The sequence below is a fragment of the Prunus persica genome, chromosome G8 (assembly GCF_000346465.2).
Source record: "Prunus persica cultivar Lovell chromosome G8, Prunus_persica_NCBIv2, whole genome shotgun sequence".
Taxonomy (NCBI): Eukaryota; Viridiplantae; Streptophyta; class Magnoliopsida; order Rosales; family Rosaceae; genus Prunus; species Prunus persica.
This window is the reverse complement of record NC_034016.1, coordinates 3188648-3214341: the sequence shown is the minus strand read 5'-3', so window position 1 is coordinate 3214341 and position 25694 is coordinate 3188648. Positions and strand designations below refer to the sequence as shown.

At 36.5% G+C, this 25694-nt stretch overlaps 2 protein-coding genes and 1 non-coding gene across 3 annotated transcripts in view; 2 read left to right on the top strand and 1 right to left on the bottom strand.

Annotated features, from left to right (window-relative positions):
- LOC18768421 (TMV resistance protein N) overlaps positions 2039-25694 on the top strand; it is a 32318-nt gene continuing 8662 nt past the window's right edge. The window contains exons 1-3 of the mRNA XM_020569851.1: positions 2039-2579; positions 2693-3218; positions 3295-3778. Of these exons, the coding sequence (XP_020425440.1) occupies positions 2710-3218; positions 3295-3778 (993 nt within the window). The 5' untranslated portion in view covers positions 2039-2579; positions 2693-2709. The remainder of the gene's footprint in view (positions 2580-2692; positions 3219-3294; positions 3779-25694) is intronic.
- Positions 10152-10223, bottom strand: TRNAH-GUG. Its single transcript has one exon. It is a non-coding gene; the product is annotated as a tRNA-His (tRNA).
- LOC109950580 (TMV resistance protein N-like) lies at positions 21548-22146 on the top strand. The gene has a single exon (XM_020569853.1). It carries the CDS (start codon positions 21628-21630, stop codon positions 22129-22131), a length of 504 nt encoding a protein of 167 aa, XP_020425442.1. The 5' UTR covers positions 21548-21627; the 3' UTR covers positions 22132-22146.

Below are 25694 nucleotides of genomic sequence, written 5' to 3'. Positions count from 1 at the left end.
AAACAAAATTGAAAAAAAGAGGGTAGATAGAGCAAAGTAACGCATATATAATTTGTTTTATTTTATATTTTATATGCGGTCCAGATGGTTTAAGATACGAGTTGATCGTACAGTGCCAGAGGTGCCACGTGTCAAGAGGACCCCACCAGGCTGGCAGTGGAATTGATTTTGAGTCTGTGGTTTTCAGTAGCTGTCAGATTAGTAGTAGCCCTATAAATAAATAATAATATAATTTTCTTTATGCTCTTGAGTCTTTGGGTTAAGAGCCTTGAGGGGGCTTCTTGTGAGGTGCTATTTTGTCGGTGAAATTGGGCTTGGGCATAAATAAATATAAAAAATAAAAAATAGCCCGCGAGATTTTCGTGCGAAAAGTGAAAGGCGGGCTACCTTCAACTTTCAATTCTGTGAAGCAAAAATCGTAACTTTTTCTTATTTTTCTGAAATTTGGGGTGTATTTTTGTGATGGCAGAAGACAAAAGTTATTTTGATTATGATATGAGCAAATTGTCTGCAATAAATATATATTGTCTGCATTAGATGACATACTATTACAATTCATTTTATTTAATTAAAATTGAAGAATGTATTCACCACTCTTTATCCGAGTTTGAATCTCCTTTTATGCCGTTTAGATTAAATTAGAGTACAATATCGCTTAATTGAAGAATGTTTAACCAAAACAAAAAGTGTTTACCTATAAATAATAATAAAAAGGACCCATTTGTTTTGACCCCATGAAGAATGAATGAGGTAGAAAAAGATTTTGTGAAGTACTCATTTAGGTTTTCATCATTTGGGTTGGGTAGGTGAAGGTCATAATATTTCATCTTTTTCTGGCCTTAAAAATGTGATATTTCATAAAATGTGATACTTGAGCATGAAGTTTTGAAATTGATTGAGTTTTTCAAATTCATAAGATATGGGTTGATGATGAAAATTAATTTACCATTAGAACCATATATATAATAGGAATCATGTTAATGATCTGGGTACTAATGGATTAGCCCAACCCAGCCCATAAACAAAATCATATGTAAATCCCAATTCACATCAATCTGTAAAGCCCAGTTGTTGTTGTTGTTGTTTTTTTATTTTTTTTTATTTTTTTTGCTAAGGCAGCCCAGCAGTTCACCCTTCCAAACATGCCATTCGTTTTAAAACTTGTCAATAATTATTATCGAATTTTTTTGTCATTGTGTTTTGTCTGGATTTTAATTTAGATTGGTGTGATTTTATTTTGAAAATTTTCTCTAATTAACTTTAAATGATAACTAAAAAATTTGTTTAAACTCAAGAATATTATTCAAGGGTTATTGAAATCATGTTGATAGCAATGACTTTGATTTTCGAGCAAGAAATCAAAGAAATCGAAAACTTGGAGTTCAAATTCTAACAATACTTTTAGAAAGCTAATAAGTCGAGTGGTATTTATCTGCACTTATTTGGAGGAGGTCTCAGGTTTGACTCACATAAATAGCAAGAGCAATATATATATATATTTCACATCAATTTGATTCCTAATTACTTGTGGCTACTAGCTAGCCTCATTGTGATGGTGTAGCCTTATTGTGAGTGTATTAGCAACTTGTAGAAGTGTCGTGTAATTATGCCAACAGTTTGTAAAAACAAAAAATGTAGTAATTGATGATCTTCAATGACAACATAACCTCCATCAGTCCATGACCAATAGTAAATTAATTAGTAAATTGTAATGGTATCTCATTGGACGCATTGCCATCTTAGGTTTACCATGAACATACCAAACATATTGAGCTTGATTGCCACACTGTACGAGAAAGAATTCAAGAAGGAGAAATCAAGACAACATACGTGTAAACTGGAAAACAGATTACTGACATTTTCACGAAGCCATTGGGACAAGCTGTTTTCCATTCACATCTCAACAAGTTGGGTGTTTTGGATATCCACACTCCAATTTGAGAGGGAGTGTTAAAGGAAAGAATCAAGTCATATTTGATATGCCTAAATTATAGGGTCGTTGATTGATTCCTTGTATATATGTCATTCAATTATTTTACAGAAATTGTGGTCCTTTTCTCAAGTCTTCCTTTGGTATTCTTCCATGCTGCTTCATTTTCTTTTCCTCTATTTTGTCTTTTTGTGTGCGGAAATTGGTTTGGAATTGCATATAAACAAATTTTTTTTTTTTTCTTCTTGACAATTTATTATTTTATGACTTTTGTTACGAGGATTCTTGGCAAAGTTGGCTGGCGGTGAATGAATAGACCCAATTTCACATCACATTACTTGGCCTCTCCATGGAAAGCAAAAGAAGTTGTCCGAAAATGAAATGCCCGCCTTCATCTTCAAAAGAAATCACTCATTGACCGAAGACTTGGGCTTCCATTGGACGTTGGACTTGGAGATAGCTAAGAAGAGAAAACGTGCTCGCCACTACACGGTTTTGCAACTCTCTCTCTCTCTGACTGTTAGCTTTGCTTCTTGTTGCTGGTTTTTTGGCTGATCTTGAGAGAAGTATTTATTGTGAGTTTCTGGTTGGTTTGCTGGTCTTTTGGTTGTTGTCTTACAAACTACATTTCCATATCTGTTTTGTTCAGGTAACATCATACAAGAAATTACTTTATTTGAAATTTGTATTTTTGTTCCTTCTAATGTTTATACGTTGAATTCCTCTGTTTTCCTCTGGCTTATTTTCATTGAGTGTTCACAGCAGCAACAGATTGCCAAATGGCATTGACCACCCAAAGAGACTCTGCCTTTCTTCCTTCACCTCATCAGTCAGCTCCTCAACCGAACCACGATGTGTTTTTGAGTTTCAGGGGTGAGGACACTCGACTTAGCTTTGTATCTCATTTATACCACGAATTGCAGCACAAGGGCATTAAAACATTCAAGGATGATCCAAAGCTTGAAAGAGGGACAGCTATTTCTTCGGGGCTCTTCAACGCAATCGAAGAATCAACGCTTGCAATCGTTGTCCTCTCGCCAAATTATGCGTCTTCTTCCTGGTGCTTGGATGAGCTTACAAAGATTCTCCAATGCATGAAATCCAAGAGCACCGTTCTGCCAGTGTTTTATCATGTGGATCCTTCCGACGTACGAAAACAAACCGGTAGTTTTGCGTGCGCGTTTGCCAAGCATGAGGAAAGGTTTAGGGAAGACAGAGAAAGGGTGAAGAGCTGGAGAACTGCTTTAACTGAAGTGGCCAATTTATCTGGGTTTGATTCAAAGAATGAGTAAGTTTTTTCGTAAGCCATTTGATGTAACTTCATATCTTGTTCTATGTATGCCTTATAGTTCTCCTCTTTGTAGGTGTGAAAGAAAGCTCATTGAAAAGATTGTTGAATGGGTGTGGGAGAAAGCGCATAACAGATTCAAATTGGTAGATTCCACAGAGTTAGTGGGAATGAATGTTCGCTTTATACGAAAGCACATAGATCAGCTATTAGCTCATCCTAAGGATGATGTTCGCTTTATAGGGATATGGGGGATGGGCGGAATTGGCAAAACAACCATTGCTCAGCTAGTTTATGATAGCATTTCTACCCATTTTGAAGTTAGCAGCTTTCTTGCTAATGTTAGAGAGGTTTCTCAACGTGGTAATCTTGTTGATCTACAAAGACAACTTCTTTCCCCAATCTTAAAGGATCAAATTACTCAAGTTTGGGATGAACAGCGGGGAACCTCTGTCATTAAGAATTGCTTATCTAATAAAATGGTTCTTCTCATTCTTGATGATGTGAGTGAATCAACCCAACTTGAAAAGTTGGCTGGTGAAAAGGATTGGTTTGGTAAGGTTTGGTAAGGATTGGTTTGATAAACGGTTGCTGTTAAAGCATGATGTGCAGGTATCATATAAGGTAGAGAGATTAAGTGATGATGATGCTCTTGAGCTCTTTAGTCGGAATGCCTTTAAAAAAAATGAGCCTGACGAAGGTTTCTTGGAATTGTCCAAGGGTTTTGTAAATTATGCCAGAGGCCTTCCACTAGCTCTTAAACTTTTGGGAGGCTTAATGTATAAGAGAGATGAAGATGAATGGGAAAGTGAATTGGATAAGCTGCGGAAAATTCCTAAGTCAGAAATTATTGATTTGCTCAAAATAAGTTATGATGGACTGGATGAGATGAACAAGGATATATTTCTTGATGTTGCATTTTTCCATAAGGGGAAGAAGAAGCGGCAAGTAATTGAAATACTAGACAGTTGTGGCCTATGTGGTCATATTGGGATAAATGCTCTTGTTCAGAAGTCACTTTTAATTTTTGATATTTTAAACAACCGTGTTGAGATGCATGATTTGATACAAGAAATGGCATTGGAAATTGTTCGTCGAGAGTGTCTTGATGAGCCTGGTAGACGAAGTCGATTGTGCAATTATGATGATATCTTTCATGTATTCATAAACAATACGGTAAGAAGTTATATAAAAGATACTAAATTTTGGAAGATTTATTATTTGTCTTTAACACAGTATTAGACTTAATTAATGATATTTTTGATGTATTCATAAACAATATGATAAAAAGTTATATAAAGATAGTTTTGGAAGATATATGATTTCTCTTTAATACATTATTAAACTTAAACGTGGAATTAACTTTTCTTTTACTATTCTTAATTACAGGCAACGGACAAAATTAGAGGCATCGGCTTACGCACGGCAACAGTTGAAAAGACAAATTGGAATTGTGAAGCCTTCTCTAAGATGTGTAACCTGAGAGTTCTTGAATTTGATGGTATGATGATTTCTTCAAGCCCCAGATTTCTTCCTAATTCCTTGAGAAGTATCAAATGGAGTCGGTATCCTTCCAAATTTCTCCCATCAGGCTTTCAACCGAATCTCCTTATTTCACTTGAGATGACTGAGAGCAAACTTGTTCGGCTTTGGGATGGAAGAAAGGTAAGAGTAGTGACCATATATCATTCTAGAAATTAGTTTTTTAAATTTTATTTTAAATATTTTGTTTTAAAAATTAAAATAAATCTGAGCTAATTATCTATTCTACCATTGTTATGAATTGTATAGGACTTGCCCAACTTGAAAAAAATGAAGCTTGTTGGCTCTGTAAATTTGACCAAAACCCCAGATTTCAGTGGCGTTCCGAATCTTAAGTTGTTGGATTTTGGATTTTGTGAGAATTTGGTTGAGATTCACCCGTCAATTGCCGATCTCAAATGTCTTAGAAGGTTGGATCTTAGTTATTGCTCAAAATTGAAAAAGATTCCAGAATTTTCAGGGCAAATGAAAAATTTGTCATCGCTTGATTTAAGTGAGACGTCCATTGAAAAATTATCTTCATCAATAGGATGTCTAGCTGGCCTTACTACTCTCTTTCTAACGGATTGCAAAAATCTCGCGGGTCTTCCAAGTGAAATTTGTAACTTGAAGTCTCTTACAGAGCTCGAGGTGGATGGATGCCCAAAAATTGACAAACTCCCAGAGAACATGGGGGAGATGGAATGTTTACGTACGGTTCAACTGAAAGGAACTTCTATAAGACAGCTGCCACGCTCCATAGTTAGTTTGAAAAAACTGTGGTATCTATATTTGGGTGGAAGAAGAGGATCACAGCCTAATAAATCAAGGTTTTGGTGCGGCCTCCCTCTCTTAAATGGAAGAAATGCTTTTGTGTTGGCTTCGCTTGATGGTTTATTCTCTTTGAAGTATTTGGATATATATGAGTAATTGTGGTGTTTGTGAAGGGGATCTTCCTAGTGATATTGGTTGCTTGTCCTCTTTAAAAGAATTAAGGCTTAGTGGAAACAATTTTGTTAGCCTTCCTGCAAGCGTTGGATGTCTTTCTAAGCTTACGTTATTTTGGGTGAATGGGTGCCAAAGTCTTGAACAATTGCCAGATCTTTCTAAGCTTATCTCATTGGTGGATATAAATATAGCCAATTGCACTTCCCTAAAAATGTTACCACATCTTTCGTCAAATTTCTCATCAGGGTATGTGAGAAACTGCAAGCATTTTCAATGCAACAATTGCTTTGCATTGGTTGACAATGAAGGCTGCGATAGTATAATACTGAAAATGCTACAGCGATACCTTCAGCTTCAGAATTGGGTTCTCTCTTTGTCTGTCTGTCTCTCTTTTGTTGTTTTCTATAATAATAATTACAACTTACTAACCTCATATATATCTATGTATATGGTACAGATGATAGAAATTTCAACTCCTGGAAGGAAAATTCCAGAGTGGTTTAGTAATCAAAGTTCGGGAGATTCCCTAACTGTGGAGCTACCTCTGGATTCATGTACCACGTGGATGGGAATTGCTTTATGTGTTTTGTTTGAAGTTCAGGCTAAATTTCGTTATTTTCAAATTCGTTGTTTCCTACAAGAATTGGGGCCACATGGAGTATTTTCACACTATTTGGAAATAGGCGATGTTGGGTCAGATCACCTTTGGGTAATTTTTTTATCTCATAAACAATTTGAGAAGAAATGCGGTCAGATAAAGGTTTTGTTCACAACTGATTCTTGTTTTTGAGGCATGATATGGGGAGACCAAAAATCTTGTGTGAAGAAGTGTGGGTTCCGTTTGGTGCACGAGCAAGATGTGGAACAACTCAACCAAATTATGATGAACAAATCCATCATCAAGAGCACTACTACTTATCCTACCAATTCAGCTGATGCACAAGGTCAACATCGCCATGATGACGAGGAGGCTGGTCCTAGTGGAAGTGGTAGCTAATCTCTCTTCTGCAATACCTATGCTCTTTCCGAAGAGGCAGACCAAGATGAATTAAATGATGTTGTTGACGAAGCTCGGCCCAGAAAAAGAAAAAAGAACGATGTGATTGGGACTAACCTATGATTCCTCACTTTCAAAGCAAGAGGCATCACAGCTGCTGTATTTTAATGTGAGTTGCTGCTTTTGCTGATTCTAGTTTTTAATTTTTTTTTTTTGGATTTGACGTACTATTGTTTGTTCTGCTGCTTGTGCTTCATTCTTTTGGCCTTATATTCAAGTACATAATAACAAGACTACTGCTGTTGAAGCCAGCCAATTGTATCCTGTAGTCAACTGAAATTTGGGGACCTCATGCCATGGCCGGTACTGGGCACACTCCTACCGCCACCACCACCACCACCCCAACCTTCTCCACCACTACCTCTCCTATAAACCACCATCGCTACTGCCATTGCCATCACCACCACTGCTATCGCTATAAACTCCATTAAAATAAATAATAAAATTCTAACAAATTCAGCTAAAATCTATACACGAATTCAGTCAAAATCTATATGGAATTTGTAGAATAACACTTCGATTGCTATGGAGATTCCTTCAGATTCTCTCTCTCTCTCTTGTTGTTTGCTATAATAATAATAATGAGTTACTATCCTATATATGGTATGCACAGGGGTTTATTGGCCGATTAAAAATTGTAATTCCTGGAACTAAAATTCCAAAGTGGTTCAGTAATCAAAGTGTGGGTGACTCATTCACTGTGGAGCTACCCCCGAATTCATGTAGCACCTGGATGGGGATTGTTGTCTGCGCTGTGTTTTGAGAAAATCGCCCAAATCCAGGGGATGACGGCCCTCAATTTTATTTTCGAATTGATCGTTAAATCATCCTGTCCGAATCCTAGGATAAGTAACTCCCTTCCCAATCCAATATATCTATCACTAATTCTTTTATATAAAAAATATATTGACAATATAGGGTTTTGGTTATTATTTGTCCATGTTTGTTGAAACTAATTAATTTACTTTTGAATAATATGGACATGCCACATCATGTGGTACAGAAATATGAGATAAAAATGTGGTAAGTGTAGCATTACTCAATTCAATACTAATGAAACGTTGAGATATTTATATCAAAAAGTAAAGAGTAATGCTACACTAAATGTGGTAAGTGTAGCATTACTCAATGGTTCATTAGTATTTAATTAGTTGTTTAAGTCTTAATTGCCCACTAATTTTGTAATAACACATGCATTGAGTGATATTAATAATAATGATTGATGAGCCTCTTCACCACCCCATCTCTCCATGCATGTAACGTTTTTGTAAAACTAAATTCCTCTTATTGTGGCCTCTATATATTAACCCTTGGATTCTCCCTTCCTCACACATCACATCGATCCCTCAATCATCCAAAAGTGAAAATGGCAGCTTCCAACCTCTTCCTTCTCACTCTTCTCGCTTTGTCTACCATGCCACTATTCATAGCCACCAATAGTGCTCGCTCTTTGAACTATAACCCGATTGGATTGAATGCGAATCTCGAAGCCAGGTTGAATTTGGATGAAGAATCATCGAACTGTTGGAATTCTTTGTTTCAGCTCCAGGCATGTTCTGGTGAGGTTGTCATGTTTTTTCTGAATGGTGAGACTTACTTAGGGCATGGCTGTTGCGAAGCCATTCAAACCATTGAGCATCAGTGTTGGCCTGCCTTGCTTGGCACGCTAGGGTTTACAACCGAGGAGACTAATGTACTCAAGGGTTATTGTGATGAAGCCCATCATATTCAATTCCCTCCATCGACACCATCATCACCTGTTGCTGATAAACCTATTAATTAATAAAATAATTATGGTATGTAAAAGTTGGTTCCTCGAAGAATTTGTTTTTTTATTTTTGGGTAAGATTATAAAAAATTATGTATGCATGTCAGCTATTTTAATAAATTAATAATTAGTAAGGCTTTGTTTGGTCTTGCTATATTCAATTCTAGTGTCTATAATTCGAGAAAGATTATATGTCTTGATTGGCTTTTAATTAGCCATTATGTCAATCGCTTATAATTTGTGATGTTGGTGTTTGAAAAACGACATATACAATGTGGATGTAGTTATAAAAAAGAGAGATGAAGGCCAAAACAATATAATTAAGAAAACATTCTCTGAAAACGTTACCGATATGTATATTTGTCATCATTTTGATACCTAGTTACTTGTGACTACTAGCTAGCCTCATTGTGGTGGTGTAGCCTTATTGTGAGTGTATTGGCCCGTCGTAGAAGTGTCATGTAATTATGGTAGCATTTTTAAAGAAAAAGAAGTAGTAATTTATTATCTACAATGACAATGTAACCTCCATGACAATATAATCTTGTTGGACGCATTTCTTAGGTTTTCAGTAACGTTAACATAAGCACTAAGCAACAAAAACTTATCATTAAAATCAAATAGCAAGCTTATTTCATTTATTATCGCACTTTTGAAACTACATACAAATACAATTATGTATCGACAATATAAGATTTGGTTATTTTTCATCCACGTTTGTTGAAATTAATTAATTTACTTTTTGATATCAAGGTCTCAACGGTTCATTAATATTTATGCTTCTTGTGAGTATTCAATTTTGACTTCTGTGCTCCTAAAAAACTTCATGACTTTTTGTGTCAATAAGATAAAGAGCTCCATGGCCATCAAAATCAAAATCATGTATTTGTGTGTTCATGAATGCCAATCTGAGTCCTTTCACTGAGCAAATATCTAATGCACCGCTTGCTATTTTGGCAAAGCCAGAGCCAATAATATAGTATATATATATATCAAAGTAAAAAAGAAAAAGAAAAAGGACAACTATAGTATGTGTTATTTTTTCAATTTTGGTCATGAGAGGGAGAAATCGAATTGAAACTTTTTTCTGCATTGAAAAGAACTACCACTGACTCAATAGCTAGTTGGCAGTATGCAATTCCTATGATTTTATAGAGGCCTACCTGTTTTTTTTTTTTTTTTGGGGGTTTTTTTTTTTTGTAGTACAAGCAATAAAGGGATGGGGTGGTTTACACATATATTTATTAGGTGTATGAGGGTTTCGAACCTCTACCCACATAGGTGAAGGTAGAAAAGCTCAACCAATTTAGTTATATCCCACTGACTTCAAAGAGAAAAAAGAATGGCTAACGAGGGTTGGTTGAGTTGGTAATGATCGTTCTCTTCGCTATCAAGATCTAGGTTCGAGTCCCGCTGCCGACAATCCCTTTTGTGGGTAATATGTAAGACCCTCGTTGTAAGTCCTCAAAGTCAAAGAGGCATTGGTATGCCATGGTAGCCTCCTGTTCCCCTAAACTTTTTGTTTCATAGAGGAAAAAAAAAAAGGAAAAAGAACGGTAATTATTTTTGGGCACAAACTCATAAGCAAGGGAAACTGAACTGAAAATATACAAAAACCCTAAAACAGGAAGTTAAAATGTGTGGCTGCTGGGATTCGAGCCCAGGTCTCCACGGCCACAACGTGGAATTCTTACCACTAAACTACAGCCACTGTTGTTCTTAAATTTCTTCTGATTTGATATTTATAACATTATGGTGCTGCCCATTGAAATGTGTTCTACTTGTAGGTACGGTTGTCTGCCTACATGTGAGAGAAAATCATTAGGGAGCTATAAGAAGGAAGTACATTAGTTGCACTGATATCATAAAAATGAAAAATCAACATGTCTTATAAACTTTTTATTTCCTATGTGATTTTGACTTTGAGCAAAGGCTGTGTATAGGTTTTCATTAAATACAATTTACGGAATTGAAAAAAAAAAAAAGAAAAAGCAAAAAAGAAAAAATGAACAAGAAGGGGAAAGCCCAAATGAAAAAGGCTAGCCCAATGAAGTAAAGGTAGGATAAAAAAAGCAACCAGAAATTAAAGGTGGTAATGGTTGGTGAAGTTTCGGATTCGAGTCGTATCAATGTATTAAATGGATTAAGTGAGTCATTTCATATGTTGACCGAAAACTTACCTACTTATTAATCATGTCTTGGCAGATTGACCAGAATTTAACTCATAATTATTATTGTGTGGCTTAATTCATGTAAATTTCGTGAAGGTTTCGAGTGTTGAAATTTGACACCCTACCATAAATAAGTTGACCAAAGAGACCAAGCAAGAATAAATAAAGCCCAACTTAACAACCGAAAGCCCAAAGACAGAAGCCGAAGCAAGACAAACCGACTCCAGGCTCCAGCTAAGGCAAACCAACAATCACAAACTTGTCGATTAATTTGTCTGATCATGGTTGGAAGATCAATCGATTAATTAGTTGTTTGAGTCTTTATTGCCCACTAATTTTGTAATAACACGTGCATAAGTGATATTAATCATCATGATTGATGAGCCTCTGCACCACCCCATCTCTCCATGCACGTAACGTTTTTGTAACGCTGTCTGGCCTCTATATATAAACCCTTGGATTCTCCCTTCCTCATACATTACATCTATCTTTCAATCATCCAAAGTGAAAATGGCAGCATATTCCAACCTCTTCCTTCTCACTCTTCTTGCTTTGTTGACGACCATGCCACTATTCAGGGCCACCACTAGTGCTCGTTCTTTAAACTATAATCCGATTGGATCCAACGCGAACCTCGAAGCCAGGTTGAATTTGGATGAAGAATCATCGAACTGTTGGGACTCTTTGTTTCAGCTCTAGGCATGTTCTGGTGAGATTGTCATGTTTTTTTTTGAATGGTGAGATTTACTTAGGGCATGGTTGTTGTGAAGCCATTCATACCATTAAGCATCAGTGTTGGCCTGCCTTGCTTAGCACGCTAAGGTTTACAACCGAGGAGATTGATGTACTCAAGGGTTATTGTGATGAAGCCCATCAGATTCAATTCCCTCTGTCAACACCATCACCACCTGTTGCTGATAAACCTATCAATTAATAAAATAGTTTTGGTATGCAGAAGTTGGTTGTTCGAAGATTTTTTTTTTTTTTTTTGGGGTAAGATTATAAAAAAATTATGTATGCATGTTTGCTATTTGAATAAATTAATAATTAGTAAGGCTTTGTTTGATCTTGCTATATTCAATTCTAGCATCAATAATTCGAGAATGATTATATCTTAATTGGCTTTTAATTAGCCATTATGTCAATCACTTATAATTTGTGATGTTGGTATTCCAAAAACAATACTTGCAATGTGGAGTGTAGTTCTAAAAAAGAGAGATGGAGGCCAAAACAATATAATTAAGAACACAGCCATACAAATTAAAATGTAAATTTCAAAAGACTAGAATATTAAGAACACAGCCATACAAATTAATATACAAATTGCCTTAGAACTTTTAAATTTTTTCTAATTACATTTTTCGTTTCTTTTCTCATCGTAAACAAAAGTTTTTTTTTTCTTCTCTTTATTGATGAGTTCTAGACAGATCATAAGTAAACATTGTAGCGAAGGGGAATCCATATATTTGATCGATTGTTCTCTTTTACTCCATATATATCATGAGGAAAAGATCAAGTAATTGCCTTGATATGTCCTCCAATTAAATCTCGCCACAGTTTTACCAAGACACCAACAATTCAAATAAATGGCCTGACATGGGGGGCCTTTATAATTGTTACTGTAACTCACGGTTTCAAACCTTTTCCTCCTCCCCCCTCCCCCCCATCTCTCCGCCCCGTCTGACACTTCTCATTGTGATGAAGCCGACCAAATTCAATTTCCTCCCTCGACACCACCATCACCACCCGTGCTGATAAATCTATTAATTAACAAAACAATTGTTCCTCATTTGGAAAAGTTGGTTCCTCGAAAATTTGTTTTTTTTTATTTTGTTTTGTTTCAGGGTAAGATTCATGTATGCATGTCTTGCTATTTTAATAAATAGTAAATTTAGCTTAACCCTTTGAAAGTCAGATTCTTCAACTACAACTCATCTCTTTATTTTTGTTTGAATAAAATTCTGTTTTTTTAAATAAAATCCGATGACTAGGATTCAACTCGGCAAGTTACCTAATCAAGTGTGTAGGGGTCTTTTTCTTTTGGCAGCTATAGATGGGCCGGGCTACCGTAAGGAGCAAACTGAAGAAAAATATCCCCTGTGTCTGAGTTCAAAGATTAGGCCCTAAAATGTTCCGAAAGGGTAGTAAAGCCTTAGGAAACACCTTAGTTACCTTCACCAATGAAAATGACGGCTGCTTACAGGTAGATTATTAGTGCTTACAGATGCATCCTTAGCTTGGCATGAGGAGATCATGGCATGAAAGCAAAGTTGGCATGAGTTTAGCACTAAAGAGAAAATTATGTGTTCTTGGGAGGAAGAAGGGGTGTCTAGGTAAAGGGGGAAAGGTTTTGCAAGTAGATTTGGCTAAGAGAGAAGGGAGGGAGAGAGAAGAGGGTGGCTAGAGTGCTTCTTCCGGCAGCATGACAGTGACTCTGTCAAATGTTAGAGCAATCTGCCAGAAGAGGGAAAATGGGGAAGAAGGGTGAACAGTGCATGAAATTGTTGGTTTTTTGCAAGTAAGAGAGGAAGCTTGCTCTCTGGATGTGGATGATTTGTTGGGTAGAAGAGGCCCCATTTTATAGTTGCTGGAAACTATCCTTTCCCAAGAAATCCTAATGGTTTCTACCCAATTTGGAGTGTTTAGGGTAAAAAAATTATTAAAAATTCCCCACAGCAATGCTTTTTATTTTCCCGCTCATGCATTAGTGTTAAAAAAAATATATATTCAACTTTGGAATTTCCCGCTCATGAATTGTCAGAACCAAAAAAGGCGAATTCAAACTTCAAACTCCCTATACGTTTCGACCAAATAATAAAATACAATTCCTTTTCAGAATTGAAGGAAAATAATTTGGGGGTTTTGACCAAATATTTGGAAGGGTGTAATTCTTTTGTTTTCTTCATTTTCAACTCTGGGCAAAGCGATGTCGATTTCTTCAACAAACAATGAAGCAAAGAGGTGTCGGCACTGCAATGCTGAGATGGTGAAGCTAATTTCCAAATTCGAAAAGAATTTGGGCAGACTGTATTGGAAGTGCATCACAACATATGTAAGTATAATCTTCCCAAACCTCGTATGTAAAACCGAATAAGCTGTATATAATAAACAATAATCCCAAACTGAAATTGCTCCAGAGAAAAGAATATGGTCTGACATTGTAATCCCAGACTGAAAAATGTAGTTTTGTTTTTTGTTTTTTTTAATAGGGAGCTACAAGGCGTAGTGGCTATGAATGGGTGGCAGAAGCCAACACTCCAATTGAATTTGACATTCAAAACCAGGTGGATGTGAAGGAACTTAATGCATATGTTGAAGTAATCTGTATACTGAAGGGCATTAATAAAATCCTCCTACTATTGTTAGTTCTATCATTTCTGAATTTGGTTGTTAAATTGATGAAAAAGTAAGAAACGTTTTGGATTTTTAAGTATATGTTTTGTAATTTTGTCATATGGACAGCTACATATAAGACGTGTTTGGAAATGTACAAATATAATTAAGCCTTCAACACAATTAGTCAATGACAAACTTCAACATTTCATATGCATGCATCTTAACTTGACAATCGTGTTTGCCCTAAACAAGATATATTATTATTTATTCGACATTTGAAAAGAATCATGCACCATTTAGGGTTCAGGTTCAGCATACTATCAACAATATGTGTTGAGGGTTTCATACAGCTTGTATTTGAACATAATACAAAAACTAATTCTTTAATTTTAAGTGAAAAGGGGGAGTTGGATCATAAAGAAGACTTTGTTCCTTAACAAACATGAAAGCTATCTTTTCACAATCTTACTAAAATAGAAAGGGGAAAGATGCGCTCAAACATGCAAAGAAAGCTCTTCAAGCTTCCCTTATATTATAGAAAGATTTGTTTTGTAACTCGTGAATATAAGGTCAGTTACCAACAAAATTGCCCACCCAGTTAAATTAACTTTGCAAGTTCATATACTACACTACACCCCCCCAGTTAAAAACTTTGCAAGTTATAGTATCTCCTAATGAATCACAACTACCAATATCCCTGCAACAATTGATAGAAGGGCATGACATCATGGGAAATCTTGGCTAGGTCTACATTCGAGGTCAGAAACTTGCAGCATTTGAGGATGTACATCCCACGGTCAACCCTTAAACATAGCGAAGAAGCTGTGATTCATTGTAAAACAAATCCATTTCATAAGATAATGTGGTTAGGTGGAATATTACTCACCCGCCTAGCTGTTGGGGTGCATCCATAACGCGAATAACTGGCCACTCACTTTTCAGAACAGTCGCCAATATATCTAGATTCCTTTAACAACCGGGGCAGCATTTTCGCCACCGGCTGCACGGCTCGTTGGATGGCTTGAGTTCTGCACAAATTTATTTTTGAATCATATGCCCTTATTTTACACTCTTTTAAATCGACAACAAGTAAGATCCAGTGTTTGTACCTTTGTAGGTTGAAGGGCAAACAAACGTGATTCACAGACGACCATGATTTAGCCAACTTAGGCCCTTCACCCTTGACCATTCCCAGTAGACCCTTGCTGTGCTGCCTGTCCTCCTTTCCCACATACACGTTCATTTGCTTGTAATCCAAGGCAGCATATTTCTGCATAGTGGCACACGAGTTATGCATCATAACGGATACCAAATTTGAAAATAAACAATGCTTATGAAATAATACACACCTGAAAAGTGGTATCCAGTATCGTCCAGTCAGAACCCACCTAGTTGCCAAAGCTCTTGCGCCGCTCTCGTATTAAAAGCAAGGCCATGTCTATGTTCTACATAAAAGGGTTGTTTTCATTATTAAATCAATAAATCACTACATAGCATGGGCATTTAGACAAAATCCCAAATCAATCAATGCTTACTGAGTCATCCAACCAACCATCCTTGGTCAGCAATCGAACAAATAAGTTATGCGAACCTTCTATACCATCTTCTCCACATAACCGCACATGTGAACTATATTTGTGAATCATTATTATTATCAATTCCGTTTCACCATTCACTCAATAACTAATCATAATAAACCATGTATATTTCACTAAGGACGGGCAATGGGAACTTACTTTTCTTCTTGTCCCCATTCCCACCAGAATTTTGCCACCTCCAAAAGGGAATCACTTGGAACAGGCCTTAGAGGGTCAGCAATTGTGTCCTTCGAAATATTGAGAATCTCCCAACCTGTCCATGGACTCCCTCACCACTGCCCTTCGCCTCTTCATCGCAGGGCCAAGAATCTCACTCTTTCCCCGACCCCTCTTTTGGCGGACCCCAACTATAACATCTTCGCCACATTCACCCTCAGCAGTGGACATGTCAATCTTTCGAGGAGGATTCGTAAGAAATTTAACAAGGGTGACACACACCACACCCGGATCATCCCAATTTATATCCGGGGGTGTATATTGCACCTCTTCTTTAGCATTTTGTACACACTGCTTTCTCTATTCGGCTACTCCACCATCCTCAGTTTCATCACTCTCCTCTCCATCATCCTTAGTCTTCTGACTCTCCTCTCCAGCATCCTCAATTTTATTCCTCTCATCTCCAGCATCCTCAGTCTTATTCCTCTCCAATCCAGTATCCTCAGTTTTATTCCTCTCATCTCCAGCATCCTTAGTCTTATTTCTCTCATCTCCAGCATCCCCAGTCTTCTTTACGTCTGCATGACTGGTACACTTTTTCAAGCGTAAAACTCTCTTCCTCTAGTTGACCCTTCTCACGGTGCAATACTGCAACCTCATTCCTCAATTGTTGCACAACAGAGTTTAACTCATCAAGGTCCTTACATACACACGGAGCTACACTAGGTGCATCACATTCAGGAACATCTGATCCCCAACTCCAATACGGTTGGCTCATCTCCTATTGACTTGGTCGTAAGAGGCGCAGTATAACAGGCTATCAAACACATAGAGTTAATAGGTCATATACAATACTAAACAGCTTTCCTCATGAAACGAACATAGTACTGAAATAAATTATTAACTACACACCTGTTTGCTTTGAAATATATAAGCGTTCAGCTTTCTAAACTTAGGCACTTTATCCGTGAATTCCCACCGGCAAATTCGAGGGACTAATGTAGGTTCCTCGATCCGCTTACAATATCTAAGGGGGGGAATTCCCAATTCAGCAATTAATTCATCCGCTTACAATATCTAAGGGGGGGAATTCCCAATTCAGCAATTAATTCATGCACCCAAATCTACAACAAATAGATTATCAAAGTCAGTACTTAATTACGAACTAAAATTTTAAAAATACTAATTTTGAACTACATCATACCTGGAGAGCATAGCTCAATCCTTTATACTCCATCCAGGTCTGTTAATTCTTTTAGGCTTCTCATCTTCCACATTTTTCTTCGCTTTTCTTACTGAACTCCGCACCGCCTTTTTTCCCTTTTTTCTGTCATTTTCCCTTTCCATCATTCTCTTCATCACTCTCTTTCTTCCCGGGAGCAAACAACAGAGAATCTTGCAGAAACTCAAATGATATAGATCCCCACGGATAATTGTTGAATTCGTCCATTTTATGAACCAAATGTAAGTACTCCTCGTTTATCTTCACATTTTGGGGTTTACCTATTATCATAAACTCCACAAAATACCGCAGTCCCAATTTGAACGAGTCCTCACTTCCTCTTTCGGATTTTAGGAATGCATTTTCTACGTTATGGAAAGTAATGTGACCCCTGTTGGTAAAATGCGCTTTCATAAATCGATTATGAGCATCCCCCCGGACGTAATGTCAGGCTCTGTTCCACATTTCAGACCACTTATCAAACAAAAATCCTTTACACTCAATTGAGCAACATTGGACCCTATTGCATAACTAAGGTCCAGCATGTCCTTAACACCAAGTCCTCCGACTCGCCGGAGTACCAGAGCATGCACAATTTGACCAATAAATGCAATTTTATGGAGGCCCAACAATGCCCAAAACAGCTCTCTCTAAATCTTTTCATACGCGACTCACTGAAATGCGCCCCAAAATTACACAGGACTGAATTTGCCACACACAAATTATTCACCAGCGCATCATAGACCTCTGACTCCGGGAAACAAAGTTCAAACCCAGATTCCATTTTGTACCTGCAACAAACATCTTTTGCTTAAGAAACAGAAGTGATACCTGCTCACAAAATTACGAACACATTAACATACAGAAGTGATACCTACTCACAATATTATCTACACATGTTCATCACATTAAGATACATAATGAATACCTACAAACACTATTTTTAACACATTCAAATACATAATGGATACCTACTAACACTATTTTCAACATAGTAAGATGTAAAACTGATACACTATTTTCAACTCATTAAGATACATAATTTTCACCTACAAACACTATTTTCAACAAATTCACATACAGAACTAATACCTACCAACATTATTTTCAACACATTAAGATACATAATTCATACCTACTATAAGATGCATGGATCCTTCTGCATCCCAAATCATCTCATATTCAATTAAGATTCCAACCCCATTAAATCCCTAAAATGATGCCATACACTCACACCACTAGATGGGCAAAGCAGGATTACAATGATGACCAACACATGAAGGTTCTTGAAATTTTAAGAAAAGACAACAAGCAAGCACAAATGGGAAAAAAAAAAAAAAGGAACAACCAACAGCTGTGAATCTACACTTCAACAAATTACCACAAAAAATTGCGATAAAAAGACAACCCAACTTTTGGAAAAATTAAATAATATTTAAACCGCTTAAAAACTTTAAAAATTAGTTACTATGCTTCAACAAATTACTAGAAACTAGAAAAAGATGCAAAAAAAGAACTGAAGCCAATTTATATTTTTGCAAACACAACTACTACAGAGACATACTACTCTTACCCAGAAAATCAAAGCCTAAAATCCAACACCAGAGATAGACTACTCTTACCCATAAAATCAATGCCCTAAAATCCTTAACATTATTTAAACATTAAGTGATTTAAACATTAGCTGAATGCAATATAACACGCAAACTTTAATATGAATGAAAGAGAGGGAATTCGAGAGAAACGTACCTTTTCAGACGTTCAAATGAAAAATATTAGATGAGGGGGGAAGAGAAAGAGACAGAGTACACCAGGGAGTTTCTGCGACAAGAGAAATACACAAATTTATGTCTAGTAGGTGTTTTGGGTGTTTAGGGTTGATTCATAAATTCATAAATTCATAAATTTATTGACAAGAAAGGCGCGACTGGTGAAGTACGGCACCATTGTTCGGAAGAAGAAATGTGCGTTTTTTTCGAAACAGGCGCGACTTGACACTTGGGCTAAGGGGAACTGCAGCCTACCCGTTTTTACTGTAAACTTGCTTTTTCTCTTTAGCCGTTCAGATAATTTGGATGGCTCTGGATTTAATTCTCATATAACGTTTGCACATAAGCGTTCTCACTAGATAACCACCCTAATAGAAATCATGTTAATGATCTGAGTACTAATGGATTAGCCCAACCCAGCCCATAAACAAAATCATATGTAAATTCCAATCCACATCAATCTGTAAAGCCCAGTTGCTGGTTTGTTTTTTGTGTGTGGCTAAGGCAGCCCAGCAGATCACCCTTCCAAATATGCCATTCATTTTTAAAACTTGTCAATAATTGTTATCAATTTTTTTTTTTGTCATTATGTTTTGTCTGGATTTAATTTAGATTGGTGTGATTTTATTTTGAAAATTTTCTCTAATTAACTTTAAATCATAACTAAAAACTTTGTTTAAACTCAAGAATATTATTCAAGGGTTATTGAAATCATGTTGATAGCGGTGACTTTGATTTTCAAACAAGAAATCAAAGAAATAGCAAACTTGGAGTTCAAATTCTAACAATACTTTTAGAAAGATAATAAGTCGAGTGGTATTTGCCTGCACTTATTTGGAGGAGGTCTCAAGTTTGATTCACATAAATAACAAGAGCAATATATATTTGACATCAGTTTGATACCTAGTTACTTGTGGCTACTAGCTAGCCTCATTGTGATGGTGTAGCCTTATTGTGAGTGTATTAACCCCTTGTAGAAGTGTCGTGTAATTATGCCAACAGTTTGTAAAAACAAAAAATGTAGTAACTGATTATCTACAATGACAACATAACCTCCATCAGTCCATGACCAACAGTAAATTAATTAGTAAATTGTAATGGTATCTCATTGGACGCATTGCCATCTTAGGTTTACCATGAACATACGTACCAAACATATTGAGCTTGATTGCCACACTGTATGAGAAAGAATTCAAAAAGGAGAAATCAAAACAACATACGTTCAAACTAGAAAACAGATTGCTGACATTTTCACGAAGCCATTGGGAAAAGATGTTTTCCATTCACTTCTCAGTAGGTTGGGTGTTTTGGATATCCACACTCCAACTTGAGGGGGAGTGTTAAAGGAAAGAATGAAGTCATATTTGATATGCCTAAATTATACGGTCGTTGATTGATTCCTTGTATATATGTCATTCAATTGTTTTATTTCTTTCGTAGAATAAGACTCTCTCAGTTTGTATAAAGCTGTAGCTATATTGTATATTCACATATTAATCAAATACCGACATCTTCTCTCCCAAACTATTTTCTTCATTCACCATTTTTACAGAAATTGTGGTCCTTTTCTCAAGTCTTCCTTTGGTATTCTTCCATGCTGCTTCATTTTCTTTTCCTCTATTTTGTCTTTTTGTGTGCCGAAATTGGTTTGGAATTGCATATAAACAAATTTTTTTTTTCTTCTTGACAATTTATTATTTTATGACTTTTGTTACGAGGATTCTTGGCAAAGTTGGCTTGGGGTGAATGAATAGACCCACTTTCACATCATATAGGAAATCACTTGGCTTCTCCATGGAAAGATCCATTTCCTTTTACTTTATTTGAAATGTGTCCAGACAATTTTCAAATAAGTATGCATATACAGAAACATGTGAAGATATAGTAACTCGTTTTACGGAATGAGCTAAATTTCTATTGCTATTATCTAAACTAAATTTCTAGCTTCATTCATTCTCAGTAGTTTTGATGGTTTGATCAGTCAATTAAAATTTTATCTCTTTAGGACACGTTCAATTTAACCGTTAAACTCAATCAAAGAAAATTATGCAACCGCTCAAATAATCATGACAGTAAAATAAAATAAAAAGCAAAAGAACTTTTCCGAAAATGAATTGCCCTCCTTCCTCTTCAAAAGAAATCACTCATTGACCGAAGACTTAGACTTTCATTGGAGTCGTTGGACTTGGACAACAGAAAACATGCTCGCCACTATACGGTTTTGCAACTCTCTCTCTCTCTCTCTCTCTCTCTCTCTCTCTCTCTCTCTCTCTCTCTCTGTGACTGTTAGCTTTGCTTCTTGTTGCTGGTTTTCTGGCTGATCTTGAAGAAGTATTTATTGTGAGTTTCTGGTTGGTTTGCTGGTCTTTTGGTTGTTGTCTTACAAACTAAATTTCCATATCTGTTTTGTTCAGGTAACATTAACTAAAGCATATGCAATTTTTAGTTCATTTGTGTAGTCATGAGGCTTATATTTTTGTTCTAATGTTTGTATGTTGAATTCCTCTGTTTCTCTCTGTTGAAGTGGGAAAAAAAAAAAAAAAAAAATCAGAACATAACAACATAACATGTTCGACTATTTATATATGATTTCCTCACTTGTCCGACTTTTTGTTTCCTCAATGTTTTCACTATATTTTCAACGTATATAATATGATTTCCTCACTCGTCGGACTTTTTGTTTCCTCAACGTTTTCACTATATTTTCAAATACCCAAAAAAGACCTCTTTAAATTTTAATCCTTTTCTTTTTGCAAACCATTTATCATCTTTCTATTTATTAGTTGAGTGTTTGGATTTTTGAAGATTTAATTAGCGAAAGGCTTATTTTCATTGAGTGTTTACAGCAGCAGCAGATTGCCAAATGGGATTGAGCACCCAAAGAGACTCTGCCTTTCTTCCTTCACCTCATCAGTCTGCTCCTCAACCGAACCACGATGTGTTTTTGAGTTTCAGGGGTGAGGACACTCGACTTAGCTTTGTATCCCATTTATACCACGAACTGCAGTTCAGGGGTATTAAAACATTCAAGGACGATCCTAAGCTTGAAAGAGGGACACCAATTTCTTCAGAGCTCTTCAATGCAATCGAAGAATCAAGGCTTGCAATCGTGATTCTCTCGCCAAATTATGCTTCTTCTTCCTGGTGCTTGGATGAACTTACAAAGATTCTCCAATGCATGAAATCCAAGGGCACAATTCTGCCAGTGTTTTCTAATGTGGATCCCTCCCATGTGAGAAAACAAAGCGGCAGTTTTGCGGACGCCTTCGCTGAGCATGAGAAAAGGTTTAGGGAAGACATCGATATGGTGAAGTGCTGGAGAGATGCTTTAACTGAAGTAGTCAATTTATATGCAGGTATCATATAAGGTAGAGGGATTAGGTGATGATGATGCTCTTGAGCTCTTTAGTTGGAATTGTCCAAGGATTTTGTAAATTATGCCAGAGGACTTCCACTAGCTCTTAAACTTTTGGGATGCTTAGTGTATAAGAGAGATCCAGATGAATGGAAAAGTGAATTGGATAAGCTGCGGATAATTCCTAAGTCAGAAATTATTGATTTGCTCAAAATAATTTATGATGGACTAGATGAGATGAATAAGGATATATTTCTTGATGTTGCATGTTTCCATAAAGGGAAGAGCAAGGAGGAAGTAATTGAAATGCTACACAATTGTGGCCTATGCGGTCATATTGGGATAAATGATCTCGTTCAGAAATCGCTCTTAACTATATCAAATGAGAATGTTGAGATGCATAATTTGATACAAGAAATGACATTGGAAATTGTTCGTCGAGAGTGTCTTGAAGAGCCTGGTAGATGAAGTCGATTATGCAATTATGATGATATCTCTCATGTATTCATATAAAATACGGTAAGAAGTTATATAAAAGATACTAAGTTTTGGAAGATTTATGATTTGTCTTTAACACAGTATTAGACTTAATTAATGATATCTTTGATGTAATCATAAACAATATAATAAGAAGTTATATAAAGATAGTTTTGGAAAATATATGATTTCTCTTTAATACATTATTAAACTTGAATGTGGAATTAACTTTTCTTTTACTATTCTTAATTACAGGCAACGGACAAAATTAGAGGCATCAGCTTACACATGGCGACAGTTGAAAAGAAAAATTGGAATTGTGAAGCCTTCTCTAAGATGCTTAACCTGAAATTTCTTGAATTTGATAATATGATGATTTCTTCAAGCCCTAGAATTCTTCCTAATTCCTTGAGAAGTATCAAATGGAGTCGGTATCCTTCCAAATTTCTCCCATCAGGCTTTCAACCGAATTTCCTTATTTCACTTGAGATGCCTAATAGCAAACTTGTTCGGCTTTGGGATGGAAGAAAGGTAAGAGTATGGACCATATGCCATTCTAGGAATTAGTTTATTTATTTATAAATATTTTGTTTAAAAAAATAAAATAAATATGAGCTAATTATCGAATTGTACAGGAACTTGCCCAACTAGAAATAAAATAAAATAAATATTTTGTTTTAAGAAATTAGTTTTTTTATATTTTGTTTTGGAAAATAAGATAAAAATGTGGCAATTATATATTTTGTTTTTGAATTGTACAGGACTTGCCCTACTTGAAAAAAATGAGCCTACTTGCCTCTAAAAAGTTGACCACAACCCCAGATTTCAGTGGCATGCGGAATCTTGAGGTGTTGGATTTTCAATTTTGGGATAATTTGGTTGAGATTCACCCGTCAATTGCAGATCTCAAATGTCTTAAATGGTTGCTTTTTGGTTTTTGCCCAAAATTGAAAAAGATTCCAGAATTTTTAGGGCAAATGAAAAATTTGTCATCGCTTTGTTTATTTGGGACTTCCATTGAGAAATTATCTTTATCAATAGGACGTCTGGTTGGCCTTAGTAGTCTGTCACTACTGTATTGCAAAAATCTTGTGGATCTTCTGAGTGAAATTTGTAATTTGAAGTTTCTTACAGCGCTCGGGGTGGGTGGATGCCCAAAAATTGACAAACTCCCAGAGAACGTGGGAGAGATGGAGTGTTTAGAGATGCTTCGATTGGATGGAACTTCTATAAGACAGCTGCCACACTCCGTTGTTGGTTTGAAAAAACTTAACAGTCTATCTTTGGGTGGATGTGAATCAAGGTTACCGTCTAGGCTTTTGTGTTGCCTCCCCCTCTCATATGAAAGAAAGGCTTTTGAGTTGGCTTCGCTAGGTGGTTTATTTTCTTTAAGGAAATTGGATCTGAGTAATTATGGTCTTTGTGAAGAGGATCTTCCCAGCGATATTGGCTGTTTGTCCTCTTTAGAAGAATTAAAGCTTAGTGGAAACAATTTTGTTAGCCTTCCTGCAAGCATTGGATGTCTTTCTAAGCTTACGTTATTTTGGGTGAATGAGTGCCAAAGGCTTCAACAATTGCCAGATCTTTCTAAGCTTATCTCGTTAGTGGATATAGACATAACCAGTTGCACTTCCTTAAAAATGTTACCACATCTTTCTTCAAATTGCTCATTAGTGGATAACAAAAGAGGTTATCGTCAGTTTAATTGTGCCAATTTCTTTGTGTTGCTTTGTAGTGGATCTCTCTCTCTCTCTCTCTCTCCCCCTTACACCTTTTCTTTTCTTTTCTTTTCTTTTCTTTATTCTTTCTTCTCTCTCTCTCTTGTCTCTTCCACTTTCCCGTTTCTTTTCTTTTCTTCCTCTCCCTTTTCTTTTCTTATTTCTTCTTCTCTGCGACTTCTCTCTCTCCCCCACCTATTTTCCTTTTCTTTCCTTTCTTCCTTTCCCTTTTCTTTTCTTCTTTTTTCTTTTTTTCTTCTTCTTCTTTTTCTTCTTCTTCTCTGCAACTTCACTCTTTCTCTCTGTCCTTTTTTTTCTTCTTCTCTGCAACTTCACTCACTCACTCACTCACTCACTCACTCACTCTCTCTCTCTCTCTCTCTCTCTCTCTCTCTCTCTCTCTCTCTCTCTCTCTCTGTGATCTGATGAATAAGATGAAAGGGGTTCTTGCTATGGAGCCTTCTTCATATGCTAGTAACGAAGATCCTAGGACTACATTCAAGCATCAGAGTCTCAAGCAAGGAGAAATCTGGTGTTGTATTCAATATATATTTTTTTGTTATGGGTTTCATTAGATCTGGTATGTTGTAATTTTATTTTTGATTTCTGGTTTACCTACCATTGGATTGTTTAGGGTTATTTTTCTACCAAGTGATCTGAGAATGAAGGGGAAAATCAAATATTTTTTATCAGAGAAGTAAAAATTGTTTAACTAAATTTAAGTTTTTTTTTCCTTAGTCTATGACTTGCCAGAGAATTGGTTCAAACCGAAAAACCAGAAAATCGGACCGAAAATAGCCAGTTCGGCTTGGTCTGATTTTCCTATTTTTTTTTTCAAAAATCGGACCAAACCAGACTGGACCGGATGAATAGTGGTTCCGGTTACTGTAATACCCCGACCCCAAATTTCCCCAAATTTAACCCTTATTTAATTATTTAATTATTTAAGGGTATTTTAGTCATGTTTTTAACCGGAGAGAGTTTGGGGCCGTGACTTGTATTTTTGGGTAGGTCGTACTGAGACGAGTTCATAGACACGTAGTGGGCTCGAATCGGAGTTGTAACGAGAGAGATATGGTCAAAAGAAGCCCAGTGGCACAATCGTAAATATTTCGAAATGAGATTTTTATAAAAACTCAGATTTCTCTCTCTTTCTCTCTCTCTCTCTCTCTCTCTCTCTCTCTCTCTCTCTCTCTCTCTCTCTCCCGCGACCTCTCTCTCTCTCTCTCTCTCTCCCGTCGGCTCTCTCTCTCTCTCTCTCTCTCTCTCTCTCCTCGTAACTCCGGCCACCGGCCGCGGCTGGGGACTGGGCCGGTGCCAAAAGAACCGGCTCGACCTCGGCGTCACGACCCAGCCCATCCCCGACATCGGCCGCCGCTG